At 37.0% G+C, this 14,628-nt stretch overlaps 1 protein-coding gene across 2 annotated transcripts; it reads left to right on the top strand.

Moving 5' to 3' along the window:
* The first annotated feature begins 12,164 nt into the window (after window positions 1–12,164).
* Window positions 12,165–13,223, top strand: DYL1 (dormancy-associated protein-like 1). 2 transcript variants are annotated; one of them, XM_089625594.1, is made up of 3 exons: window positions 12,165–12,407; window positions 12,490–12,694; window positions 12,895–13,223. In XM_089625594.1, exons 1-3 carry the CDS (start codon window positions 12,293–12,295, stop codon window positions 12,929–12,931), a joined length of 357 nt encoding a protein of 118 aa, XP_089481720.1. In that variant the 5' UTR covers window positions 12,165–12,292; the 3' UTR covers window positions 12,932–13,223. The 2 variants fall into 2 exon arrangements, with proteins under 2 accessions (XP_089481720.1, XP_089481721.1); XM_089625595.1 differs by having other exon boundaries at window positions 12,182–12,407; window positions 12,499–12,694.
* Window positions 13,224–14,628: the final 1,405 nt, after the last annotated feature.

The following is a 14,628-nucleotide window of genomic DNA, read 5'->3' on the forward strand; positions in this document are numbered from 1 at the left end:
CTTTCTAACGCGTTTGACGAGGCAGAGCGGAGAGGGATACGTGTCAAAGGTGCGCGTAATGTTTGAAAACCCTTTTCAATTTCTCGAGACCTTTGCGAGGAGACTTAGATATTAATAAACCCAGGGGTCTTTGGATTTCTGGCAAGCCAAGATTCGAGGATGTCAAATGAGAGAGTTGATTCTCGGCGCGACGCATCTAGATTATGCTCTTAGGATTTTGAGTCACCGAAGGGGTTCTTCTCATATTCTTCCCATCCCAAGAACTACAACTAGTCTTTCCCATGGCTATTGTACGAGACGTATTGCACGATTATAACCATATATATTACGTAGGAATAATATCTACGTCTACTATAGTCTAGCTTGGTCCACTTGTAAATAGTGGCACAAGTGATGAGAAGAGTACATAGTACGTAGATAATAGTGGAATAGAAAATAAGAGAATTGAGAAGATGGAGTGATGCATGGTCTCGTGTAAAAGTCGTACTGATAACCAAAACAGTATGTGTTGGATCACACATGATTGTGTGTTGGTCTTTTATGAAATTTTGATAAAAAAAAAATAGGGCACTTTAGCAAACTAGCCAAATTGAAACGTTAAAATTTCAATTTAGCCACTGTTTTATAAGTTATAGTCAAATAACACCATTTCCTGACGTAGAAAAATTTTAGTATGTTAAAACTCGATTTTGACCCTACCTAAAAAAAGCGTCCATTTCAATTTATAAATTGTCATAAATTTAAAAAAAAAAAGAATCCTAAAAAGTATATAACTGTCTCCCTACATTTAACTTTTAATTTCTAAAAAAAAATTATTGAAAAGCAAAAACGATGAACACAAAAAAAAAAAAACTTCTCCGACTACATAATAATTAACTATTATAAACAAAAAATTACAATAATATACTATATAAGATTCATAAGTAAAAGCTGGAGAAACATGGAACAAAACATTAATTAACGTTAATTAACAAAAAAAATTACATACGATTCCGACATGGTGCTCTTCTCCTCCTCGATCAATGAATGGTGCTTCCGCACCTCCGCTGGTCGACGAAGAGCTCTGCCGCCCTCTGAGGCTAGATCAGACCGCGGACGCTCGATGGAGACAGCCACTCTCGGAGCCCGAATCCAACTGAATTTCGTGGTAGTAGAGAAAATTTTCAGAAACACATTGGGATATTCCTTAATCTCTCTTCGCCATGAATCCATAGGACTTGAAATCACTCAATTTCGAGTTCGCATGAGAAATATATGGATTTTTGAAAAAAAAAATGAAGAGAGATAGATAGAGAGATGGAGCTGATGATAATGAGATAAACATAAAATAAGACCGTGGTTAAAGAAAATGAAAGAGAGAGAGATGCGAGAGAGAATGAGAGATCCTACTGATTAGGGATTCAAATTGCATTAACTAATTAAATAAGGGTAAGAAGGGATATAAAAACATGACACGTCAGCCGTTTGGTTATTTATTTAACTTTTTATAAACTATGGCTAGATTGAATTCTCATGTTTAAAGTGGTCTAATGGGTGATAAAATTATATATGAGTGAGTTTTGACTTGTTTTGTTTCTTTTACCCTCTACATAAAGTCCCACAAAGAAATGATACATGATTATGATATAAGAGTCCTTATAAAGACTAATTTTTCACAAGAGTTTTAGGGTCGGACCCAATTTTATAGATATGTTAGGGTACACTGAAGCTTATAAGTCGTCGCCGCCGGCCGATTGCTTGGACGGGCGGTCTTGATTTCCTATTCGTATAATTATTATATTGAATTAATTATTTTTTAAAACGTAAAACAATTTAAAGTGACGTAATCGAATCATTTGCGCCAACAATTTTAAGATGATTTAGTCCATCGTGAAATCATCGAAGAGGTCTGTCGGCCTCCACAAGTTTTCCATTTTAAGGGAATGCCCTTCTAGCATTGGAAAAAGAAGATTATATTGTTTTTTCTTACCAACATGAATATCACCTATGTGTGCGCCAAGGCCTAATTCAACCATGCCCAGGAAATAACAAAACGCCACCAACAACTTTCTGAACGGTATCAAGTATTGTGTTGAAGATGAGTAGAATTGCATCATCAACGGCTTGTGTGACGATCTGTATGACTACGAGAAGCATGACAAGCTAAACTCAACAAAAGTTTTATGTAATTTTAAGAAATTATTTTTGGGTTAGAAGGGTTTAAGAAAAAGATACCAACTTATGCGTTTCTACCTTTTTTTAACCACTTAAATTTGGACAAAGTGAATACATGTCTAACATAAAGCTTAAGGTTTATGTTGAATCCAATATGGTGCGTACTTTGTTAACCATGTAAGAACTTAAGTGGATTTTTTTGGATTCAATCCTATAATTAAATGTCTTTTAGAAGATTTACTTTGGAGAAGGACAAATACTATCACCAATCTCGTATAATTATTTTGTGAATAGATTGAGTCGATACCAAATTTATCGATATGGTGATCCAAATAATGAATTTTGGAATTTTTTATTTGGTGAAAAAAAATCACAAAATAAATAAGAGATATCGCAAAATAAGCTGAAAAGAAAATACAAAAAATAATAATTAATCGATTTTTTTTTTAAAACAGAAATCTTTCCATTACCGATTACCAGCCAAAACGGTTGAAACAAGAGTTTGGATACAAGGAGGGCATTTTGAAAGCCATACTGAATTATAAATGAAAGTACAAGCAAAAGCAGCGAGTGAGCTGCAAAGTTTGTTTCTCTAGGAACAAAATTGCACCGTACGTCTCCGTCAAGGATCATATCACCAATCCCCATTCTGCCACAAGCGGAACGTACACAATCTCTTTCACCTTGCAGAAAGCACCCAGGACAGAACCCTCCGAGTTCCGGATCATATCACCAATCCCCGTTCTGGAGGACTTGAGATGCCCAGTTTTGGGGGCTCCCATATCTAATTGGTCCTCTGTTTAGGGGCCGCAAAGTGTTCTCGTTGACACCTCGTCGACTGAAATTTGTGAAGCAATCAGCTAGCTTTTGCAAGTATTTCAGGTAAGAGGTGTGAGAAGACTTATGAACGACTCCATTGCGACCATGCCCTATATGCCAGTTGTAGTAGCTGAATAAATCTCGTTCTTCATGATACAGCTTTGGCCATAACTCCCTCACGAAAACCTTCGACGATGAATCTTTTAAGCGTGAAATGGCATACAAAAAAAATGTTGTGGATTTCCACAGCTTTTTTTGTCTGTGCGCAACCAATGAGGGCGTGGGTCACCACTTCGTGAAAACCACATATCAGACAGTGACTGCGGGACTTTAAACCCCGACCGTGAAGTGTACTATAAGTGGGTAGGCAGTTACTCGCGCGTCACCACATGAATGTCCAGACCTTAGGCGCCATTTTCAGATTCCACAATGACCACCAGAAGCCATCATCCCTTGCTGTCGAGTCACCGTCACACTTTGATCCCACCACCGAAACATAGCCCAACTTGACCGTATACCGTCCATTTTTATCAAAATGCCATATCATTTCGTCTTGTCTCGTCTCAAGGCTGAGAGGGATACTTGCAGTCGCCTGTACGTCTACATGCCAACATAACTCTTGGATTTTACTAATATCCCATTGATGTGTTTCGTTGGAAATCAAATCTACCACTATCGCTTGACGTTGTCCTATTGTCGGCTTCATGATCGGTTTGACGAAATGATGAGACGGGATCCATTTGTCCTCGAAGACCCTCACAGAGCAGCCATAATCGATCTTCCAATGACACCAAGCTTCTAAAACGTTGCAAGCCCACATGATCGACTGCCATAGGGACGAACAGGCCTCCGGAATCGGTGTTGCCATAAAGAAGTGCTTCGGGAACTATTTTGCACGGCGAATGCGAGCAGCAAGCGACGATGGATTCTGAATTAATCTACAGCCTTACTTTGCGAGTAAATATTGGTTAAAGCTCCGAAGATCTTTGAATCTCATACCCCCGACCTGCATTCGGCTTACATAACTTAGCCCATGACCTTCGATTCATCTTTTGAGTATTCACACCCCCGCCGCACCAAAACCTTGCCATAATTTGTTCCACTTCTTGGCAAAGAAGAGCAGGTAGCTGAAATACACTCATCGTAGGTGGAAAGTGCTAACGTCACCGCCTTAATTAGTGTTTCTTGTCCTGCTTGAGAGAAAAGTCGTTCCTTCCATTTCGCCAATTTATTTCATACTTTGTCTCTGATCCCCTTAAAATTTTGGTGCTTGCATTGACCGACAAACTGTGGCAATCCCATATATTTGTCAAAAGACATATTCAGCGAGATAACCAAGATGGCGGCTAGGACCACCCACACTGGTACGGATCGATATTGGGGCTGCAGAAGATGCCTGACTTCTAAAAATTTATTCGTTGCCCCGAGGTTGTGGTATAGGTGTCAAGTGTCCTTCTCACGGTCATCAAATCTCTCATCGTGGCCCGATAGAAAAGGAGAAAATCGTCAACAAAAAGAGATGATTTACTTGGGGTGCGCCTCGGTTACAAGCAAAGCCAATCATGTCTCCGTCGCGAGCCGCCTTAGAAAGCAATGCCGAAATTCCTTGGGCGCAATGAAGAAATGGGTATGGTGACAACAAGCACCCTTGGCGGAGTCCACGTTGCGTCATGACTCGTCCCCGCTCGACATTGTTTATTTAGAACGAGTATACCGGCGTCGAGATGCACTTCATAATCAACCCCCTTCAATGATCGTTGAGCCCTAGTTGCTTCATCATTGTGTCGAGAAAGCCACACTCGACTCAATCATAAGCTTTACTCATATCTAGCTTGAGGTTCGTCCATTCGGTTACGACGCTCTTCTTCAGTTTCATTGAGTGCAAGAGCTAAAAAACAATGATAAAATTGTCGGTGATAAGCAGGTCAGGGACAAAAGCACTTTACGAGGGAGAGATTAGTTGATCCAAGAAGTCTTTAACTTGACTATAGTCTTAGTGATAATATTGTAAACAACATTACACAGACTAATGAGGCGATAACCCATTACCTTTCTGGGATCTTTAATTGTTGGAATTAGGACTATCACCGTCTCATTAAGAGCTTCCATAGGGGCACCGTCACATTTCCTCCCACCGAGTCCTATTCTTGTTGGTAAAAGGCATAGTGGAAGCCATTTGGCCCCGGGGACTTGGTCGACCCCATATCGAACCGCTTGTTTGACCTTTTCCTCAGTGAAAGGCAACTCAGTGATACACCTTTGATCCCTCGTGAAGGAGCGAAATTAGGCTCCGATGGACAAGAGGAAGTGAAGATTTTCGTGAAGTACCGCTCAATCACACCCATAATGTCCGACTCAGATGTCATCCATCGACCAAGTTCACCTTCAATGCCTTTAATTTGATTTGTCTTCTGTCGACTTGCCTTTTTAGCGTGAAAATACTCTGTATTGGCATCACCCTCACGAAGCCAATCCACTCGAGCCCGTTGTTTCTAGTAGTACTCCTCAACAAGAAATAGCCTTGAGAAGAATTTCTCCACCTCCCGTGTTCTGATCACGTTGTCCTCCAAGTAGTCCTCTTGGTGTTAGGACGTCACAAGTTGATAATCTTGCTCAATCTTCCGAGAAAAATGAGTGAACTTCATTGAGCTCCAAGATTTAAGGGCTAAGTCGTAGTGTCTGAGCTTCACCACTAGATTTGGAGCAGAGGAGGACGAAGAGCGGGAGCCCCGTTCGTCCTTAATGATCTGCAGACACTTGTCCTCTTTCAGCCACCAGGGCTCCAGCCTGAACCACCGAGGACTCGGGTGATGAATGGTCGAGGGCGCTTCAAGTATGAGTTGTACGGCCTGATGGTCAGAGCCCCAATAATCTTGGTGACGAACCTCAAAAGACGAGAATAGATCCATCCAAGATAAGTCAGCCAAAACTCTGTCAATACGCTCTCTGATGTTATCAATTCAACTTTTGCTCGTTCTTCCACGTAAATTTGTCCCCCACAAAAGGTAGATCTCTCAACTCACAATCGTCGATGCAATAACGAAAGTCGAACATAGTTTGGCGATGCTGTTTAGAACCTCATACCTTCTCTTCATATGAAAAGATTTCATTAAAACCCCCCATACAGCACCACGGAAGATTAGACAGCTCTTTGAGATGCTGAAAGAGATCCCAACTATGCTTATGTTGCGCAGTGCGTGTGTTGTCGTAAAGACCTGTAAAACATCAACATCTGCCCCCCCGGGTCTGTCACCACTGCGTCCATATGTTGCTGAGAGAAACTGTGGACATTCACCCCCCTCCCCCGGTCAGACTTCCATAAAAGAATTTAGCCACCGCTTCTTCCGTGACAATCTATCACCAAGAAAATCGAAAAAAAGACTTGTTGTCCAAGGTAACGAGCCGCACTACCATATAACCGGGTCTCACAACAACAAAAAAAAAAAGACAAAGCCCGAGGAGATTTTTTGGAGAAGCATACGAAGCTTCAAGAACGCGTCGGGGTTCCCTAGTCCCCGCGCATTCATTGGCAAATTTGATAAAAAAAATTCAATAATTTGCTCACCAACTAGTTTAAATTTGATAATTCTTTCTAGGTTATGTGTAATAGTCGACCAATTTGGTTTAATTTTGTCCAAAAGTTAGATTATTAAAAAAAAATCTTTTTTTTACAGCAAATATATAATTTAAATGCATATTTAACGTAAATAAGAAATAATAAGATAATTAAAAACACGTGGACACCCAGCGAAGTTTGACTGCTTATTTATTTTTTTTTTTATCAGAAAGAAAGTTTGACTGCTTATTTCTCTTCTTTTATCCGTTTTGGTGTCTAGAAAGTGGCGCCTGCGTGTCACGTTCATAAAGCACGATATCCTTGCCTGTGGACCCCACTATTACTGCGAGAGATTGGATATAAAACTTTCACTCCCAAATTTCATCCAATATAATCTAGTCAAGCGGGTCCCACTGTTTAAAGTCCAGGTCTTCATCCTTATCTTATAAGATTTACTTTGTCTTATTATCCTTGTTACTACTGAAAATTACTCGATCAATAACTCTCTGCCACTAACACCACCAAATAATATTATAATTTTTAATAACTATGTAACGGACATGTGTAATAATACTCTAGGATTAATCTTTTCTTCTATTGAATTATTGTCGAAACTTACGATTTTAGTTCTCATTAATTTCTTATTATCTCTATATTTTCCTCTTCTGACCTCCAATGATAATATTTAATGGTTTTTGAACTCGTCTCTATTTGGTTAGTTGACAAGTTTCGATGCGAATTAAGGTAGAATTAAATTACAATCTATTAAGATACTAAAATTTATACACTTAGTTCAATTCTTCGATAATTGTATTAAGATCAATTAAAGTATAATTGAAAATTAGCTTTGCCGTGATCACCTCAACCTGTCCCCGTCTCAATTTTACATCATTTCAAATTGGGGTAGCGTATTTCCAAGGTATTATATCTGATAGAACCCAAGTTTCTCCGTTGTAATTGTGATATTGAGAATTAAGGACATACCTTTTTAATTCAATTTGTATAAAAGAGAATAATTTATAGAAACACCCTTGAGTTGTAACGAAGTTTAGGTTAAAAATATTAAAGAAATAAAACTCGGGTATAAAAGTAATGATATTACAAGACCAATCTCCGTATTACGGCACGTTTTTGTCTTGACGAGGTTTATTGCCATTTCAAAATTAGATTCTATATAAAGTCTCGTAAGATCTCGATTCAAAGCTTCGTTCATCTACAAAATAGACAAGTGTTATATCATTATCAGTTGCCGGCTTTTACTATAGGCGAGCAAGGTCTGTGCCTAGGGTCTCCTGCTCGATCGGGCCCCAAAATTATCCAATCTAGCAAAATATAGCTCAAAGATCAGATTTTTTTTTTATTAATATAAAAAAATTCTAAATTTTCATTTGAAAAAATTTGGTAAAAAAATCAAAATTTATGAATATCGAAGAGCTCCAAAATATTAATTCGTGTGTGGGTCGCAAAGGCTATGATCATTACTCCCAATTCATTGGCGAATAAAATGGAGGTCTTAAATCTTCTATGACCTTGCCTTCTTAAATGTCTATGTTGTCTTTGAAAAACTAAGCAATAGTACAAACCATAATGATAAAGTTCAACACAATCCACCAAATACCATAATTCAACAAATTCAACATAAAAGGAATATAAATGACTACTCATAGCGACCGTATGCAGCGGTCATACAGTTATCATACCAACTCATGTAATGAGCACATGCACGAAAGTACCTGTCCAAGTGATAATCGTACTCATATTGAGATGCAGCAACAGACATGGACTGGAGGGGATAACCTGGAACTGGTCGCACCGTCTCGGGAGCTTGACTTGATGAATAGTAGTCCTGGTTGTAACTTGAAGACCTGTCATCATACGAGGACTCCGTGCCTTGAGGACCAATTGATACCGATCCGAAGTTGTGGGACAAGGCTAACATATTCACAAACTCTAATATATTCCCGGATCTAAACTAACATATTCCCGGATCTAAATGAAAATTTAAAATAATTCATAACAAAGTCTAAAATTGAAAAAAAGTCATAAGAATTTCGGAATAAATCAATAAACAATTTCAACATAACCATAATCATCACTAACTAATAAAAAAATTACAAAAAAAGAAACATGAACAAAAAGTCTAAAATTGAAAATGGCAAACTGGCAACGTAGCCATTATGAAACATGGTTTTTGCTTTCTAGCCCACGTTTGGTTAATTTTGCAATCTAGCCATTTACCATAATAAACGAACATAAAATACCTGATTTACCCCTATTATTTTAAAGACGTTTATAATACACTAACCCAGTTTGACTATTTAAATTAAGTAATTTTATTTCAGAATTGTTAAATAGGTGATTGTAAATATAAAAGGAATGAGATTGAATTAGTTAACGTAACTAATTGAAGGAACAAATATTCGGTATTGATTTTTAAAAGGAAAAAAATTGTTTCCAAAATAATATTAAAAGTTGTTGAGTAATTAATGGGTACGTGTGCCATTAAATGCATACGTAATAGTCTCTCTCTTCTTTATTCGAATTTCATTTGAATTGGTTTATTTCTATAAATTATCTCAGTTGCGGTTTATTTATGTTAATTTACAGATTAGTTCAAAATAAACAAAAATTAACGAGTAATTTATTTATGTTAATTTGCAGATTAGTTCAAAATAAACAAATTGATATCTTGATTAAATGAGCGATATATTTCAAAATTAACATTAAAACATAATAAAATATAATCCCTAAAAACTGGGAATTCGAATTTCATCCCGTAGATAGGGATGGCAATTTGACCCGTTATCCGCGTTCCAGCCTGTTACCCGATTTATTCGGGTCGGGTAATACCCGTTCTTTTTGGGTAAACGGGTAAACGGGTAATACCCGTTAAGGTTTTAACGGGTCCGGGTACGGGTAACGGAATAGCCATCCCGTACCCGGTTACCCGGGACCCGACCCGTTAACTTTTAAATATTTAAAAATATAATAAATCATATGTTTACCTAATTAGATGATATATTTTAAACATTGTTTTTATACGTAAGAAAAAAGAAAAGTTGGTTCTTTCATATATGTTACAACCAATTTTTTTAGGAAACAACTTATTCCAGTGTGATAGCATTGCAATGAAGATAGCCAAATTTACAATGAAGATGATCCAATTTACAACGAAGACTTCTTTTGTATTTTTTATTTTGAATTTTAATGTCATTTATATTGTAATAGCACTTTAATATTTTTCACCTAAATTTTATTATTCTTAAGCTTTATATTGTTGAGGGATTTTTATTTTATAAACGGGTAAGCGGGTCTACCCGACCCGCTACCCTTTTTTTAAACCGGGTAAACGGGTAACGGGTCTAACATTTTTAACCCGCTTACCCGGCGGGTATCCCCGTTACCCGGCCCGTCTCAAAATCCGGGTAAACGGGTCCGGGTAACAGATAAAAAATTATAGCGGGTACGGGTAACGGAATAGGTGTACCCGGCCTTACCCGTACCCGTTGTCATCCCTACCCATAGAGCCTAAAAAAAATCACGAGCAATAATGTTTTCTTTCCCATTAAACTAGCCCGCAAAATAGGAAAGTCAACTAACTAAATTTAAATATGTGCATTAATTAAATAAAAAAGCTACAAATTAAAATTTCCTGAAATCAATTAAAATTTCCGAAATAACGTGACAAAAAAAAAAAAATATGCCGATATTTTTTCAAAACGTGGGCTAACATTTTTTAACAAAATAAAGTCAAGGTTATATTGGTAACTACCATTTCCTATAATTTTGACACGTCATCTTTTTGGGCTAGATTTGAAAGTAGTGCGAAACGTGGGCTAGATCACAATTCTAACGTTTGAAGTGGCTTAGTTCGACTAATTTTTGAATTGAAAACAAGTCATAAAAATTTCGTCATAAATCAATAAACAAGTTCAACATAACCATAATCATCACTAACTAATAAAAAAATTAAAAAATAATTCGGATTAATTAAAAAAAATAAGAAACATGAACACAAAGTCTAAAATTGAAAACAAGTCATAAGAATTTTGTCATAAATCAATAAACAAGTTCAACATAACCATAATCATCACTAACTGATCAAAAAATTACAAAATAATTCGGATTAATTAAAAAAATAGAAAACATGAACACTAACTCTAAATAAACACTACAATTCATGTTCACAACTACCAATTTATATTTAATCTTCAAGAATTATCAAGAAATTTCAAAAATTAAACTCAAAATCATAAAAAAACATGAAGACGTCGGGAAGCTCACCAGAAACTGTGTAAACCGGCGAGATCTGGTGAACTTTGGCCTTCGTCGCGTCGGGAAGCTGGCGGCACGGCGGGATCCGGGCGGGATTGTTGGAAAATTGATCTGGCTCGCGGCGGAATTCACAAGTCCTAATCTCGTCTCCTTTTTAATTTTTTTGACGGTTTCCCGGGTTTTATACCTGGTTTTTTTTTTTTTTTTTTTTTTTTTTTTTTTTTACATTGAACCGGACCGGGAAGTGGGAACCGAGTTCCTGTCCGGTTCCCCTGGAATCACCGAAAAATTCCGGTTTTGCACCTTCCGGTTTCGGGGATTTCAAAAAAGGGGGAACCAGTCCGGTTCCCCCGGGATTTAAAACCATGGTAAATATGTGACAAGTTGAAGTCCATTATACTTGTTATAGAAACTTAGAATGGCTATTTCTTCATGGATTTTGGATATTACAATAAATGGCGCTGTAAATTTATAGTAAAAAATAAATTACAAAATTTGAATGTAGTCAACGTTTACAAAAATTTACGAGAATACTCGATGACAATTATATTTGACTTAAATATCCTCATAATAAACGTGCTATAATTAACAAAAAAATAATTTAAAAAATTCGACAATTAATGACAAATGTTATGAACTTCGAATTTATAGAAAAATTTCTACCTACTTACTTAACTAAAAATAAAATTTTCACAAATTTCGTTTTTGAGCTTTTTTCTGTAAACTAAAAAACCCAGACTTAAAAAATTTGAGCGAAGAAGATGAAAAGCTACACAATATTTAAGAAATAGCTTCATCAAATTTTTTTTTTTCATTCATTTCAATAAATTTTCATTTATTTTCAGAAAATTTCTAGATATTTCTAGATTTTTTTTTTTTTTTTTTTACAGAATTTCCAGTTTTACATAGACAGAGCTTGGAGTATCTGAGCCGCGCAACACTTAGAAGAAAAGACGACGATAATGACGACTCTGAAGTTTTATAGATCAACGGTGAAGACCACTTCTCATCGATGATAAAAAATGTATTAATGGTAGATTCCGACGGAATTCTATAGTAGTAGATAAGAGTTTTTATCCAACATAATAAGTCTATTTTTGAAGCTTTTATCGTTATGAATCCGTATGGTTTATAATCACTCAATTTTGAGTTAACAAGATCAAGATATAGATTTTTAAAGTAAATAAAAACAAAAAACTGAATGAGAGTGAAACATGTAGCACAAAAAAAGGAAAAATAAATCTTAGGGACAGAGTCATTAAATGAACGTGATATTCACGCAAATAAAAAAAGTCAGACAATATAGTTAAAAAAATAAAAATAATAATGCATATCTCCTTACAAAGAGTAATATAATATTTAAGTTGTAGATATTTTAGGTAGTAGTAGATCTGCTGTCTATCTATAAATATCTATGCTATGAATAAAAGAAGGTTACAGAGGAGAGAGTAATAATAATAAAAAAAAGCTTTATCATAGTAACTAAAAATGGTTCTGCTAGACAAACTGTGGGACGACGTGGTCGCCGGCCCATCTCCTGATACCGGCCTTGGCATGCTCAGGAAGATCTCCTCCTCCAAGCCCATACCCATCATCGTCAAAGGTATATATACATATATATATATTATATTCATACAGTCTTGTTATGTTAATGAGTACTATATATGTGATATGTGATCATGTAGGCGATGCAGATAATAAGGTGTTTCAGAAGTCGTCGTCGATGCCGGCGAGTCCGGTGACTCCGGTGACTCCGACGACGCCGACGCGTAAGCCAGACAACGTGTGGAGGAGCGTGTTCCATCCGGGAAGCAACCTCGCCACCAAAGGCCTCGGCGCTGCTCTCTTCGATAAGCCTCAATCCCCCTCCTCCCCCACCGTCTACGACTGGTACCTCACTCTCTCTATCTCTACGGTGGCGGCGCGTGTTTCCCACGCGACCCCCTTATACTCTAGTCGTACATGGGACAAACATCTTTTGTCTTTCTCGTCATGTACATAGATACAGATAAACTTCATCCTATATATTTTTTTGTGCTGAACTAATATTATTTATTAACTTTTTGTTTGATTGTTGTATTTAATTGTAGGCTATACAGTGGAGAAACTAGGAGCAAACACCAGTGAATCAAAAGAACTGCCATGTCGTGTAAATATCAAGCCGTACGTCCCTTTTATTCGTCTTGTTTCGGTTATTTTCTGTGTGTTGTGCTGTGTCCGGTTCCAGAGACAATCGGTTGTTGTGTATTATACGTGTCACCTTCTTAACTAGAGGTACGTTCGCACGTGCGAGTATTATATGCTTATGGACGGTTCTGTTAGTAGTGACGACGATGTTGTAGAAGAGCTTGGATTTTAAATAAACGAAAACTGCCGTATTGTATTTGTAATCCGTAATGTAATGTATATATTCCGTCTATCCTTTTCTCTTTGTTCTTTTGTTTATAATTTCATTGCGCTGGGGAATCAATCAAAGAGATATTAAAGAAAGTGAGAGTGGAGGAACACGTGCGAGTCACGTGACTGAAAGGATAAGGAAGAAAGAGCGCAGCCGAGGGACCCACTTGGTGATGATCAAATATCGGATAAGGATGAAGAAGAGAAGGGACAACGACGGGTTTCACTGATTGAGAGGGTGGTCCCAATTTTTGTGCATTTAGTGATTAGGGTCACTTTAGTCTTTAGACTCTAATTAAGCTAAAGGCTAAATTAAACGATGGCCAGTTGGTAAGTAGGTGGATGGTTGCTTGGGAGGAAGAGGATCAATGATTGCTGTCACGTGACTCGCGTCCAAGGGGAATTTTACATAATAGCCTCATTTATGTAAAATAATACTCTTAATATTGATTTATTAATTATGCATATTGCCCTTCATGTGCGTAAAAAATAAAGTTTATATGTGAAAATAATACTCTTATTTTAAAATTTCAGTATTGATTACACTAATTTAACTATTCTTACTAACCGACAATCAATGAATGAAAACATAAAATCTGAACATTATTTTCAATCAGTAGAAAATATAATATCTAAACATTAATATTATTGACGAATTCTTTAATGTTGCATCATTAATTTACAACATTGTCAACGCTGAAGCTAGATCAAACAGTGTATCAGATACAACTTCCTTTTTAACATCTTATTAGTTGTAGAATGTTAATAGCTCAGTTTTATATAAAACATGGGTATCCGGTTGGGATGAAAATTTAACCATAGTGATAGTAGGGGTAGTAACAATCTTTTAACATGTAGTTATCGCAAATGTTTTTCTTTTACTGATTTTGCATGTGAAATTGCGACACAATGTAATGTGCCCGTAATGAAATGTTTTTTTTTTTTTTTTTAAATTATTATTATTAAATTTGTGGGCGCTCTCATAGTAACCAATCACTTTTCTAAACGATATCTTAATCGGTTAGTATTTATGGAAGAAATTGATGTGGTAATTGTTAATGCCCGAAAATGGATCAACACGAAAACCGGTCCGCGGTTCGGTCTAGGGCTGGACCATATGACCGCGCGGTGGTCGAACGGAGAAGTTGTCCCAACACATGTATCTCTGCCGTGCCGGAAAAGGGATTTCCGACGACTCGTCACCTGAGAAAAGAGAAGAGAGTGAGCTAAAGGACCGCGGAAGGGGTTTCCTCCGGCGGGCACTCCGACGCTCAACATTAGTCTAGGTGTCGTGCTTCGAGTTCTAGAGAGAGAAGCTCTGATGAGAGAGAAGCAGAGGTTTTGTAAGTGTGAGCAAACTTACCTCCAAATGGGAAAAATGAAGGTATTTATAGAGATGTGATGATGGGTTGGGGTAAAACCGTCAT

Source organism: Urtica dioica, chromosome 9 (assembly GCF_054948205.1).
Source record: "Urtica dioica subsp. dioica isolate 48M chromosome 9, U.dioica_male_clone48M_v1_H2, whole genome shotgun sequence".
Classification (NCBI taxonomy): domain Eukaryota; kingdom Viridiplantae; phylum Streptophyta; class Magnoliopsida; order Rosales; family Urticaceae; genus Urtica; species Urtica dioica.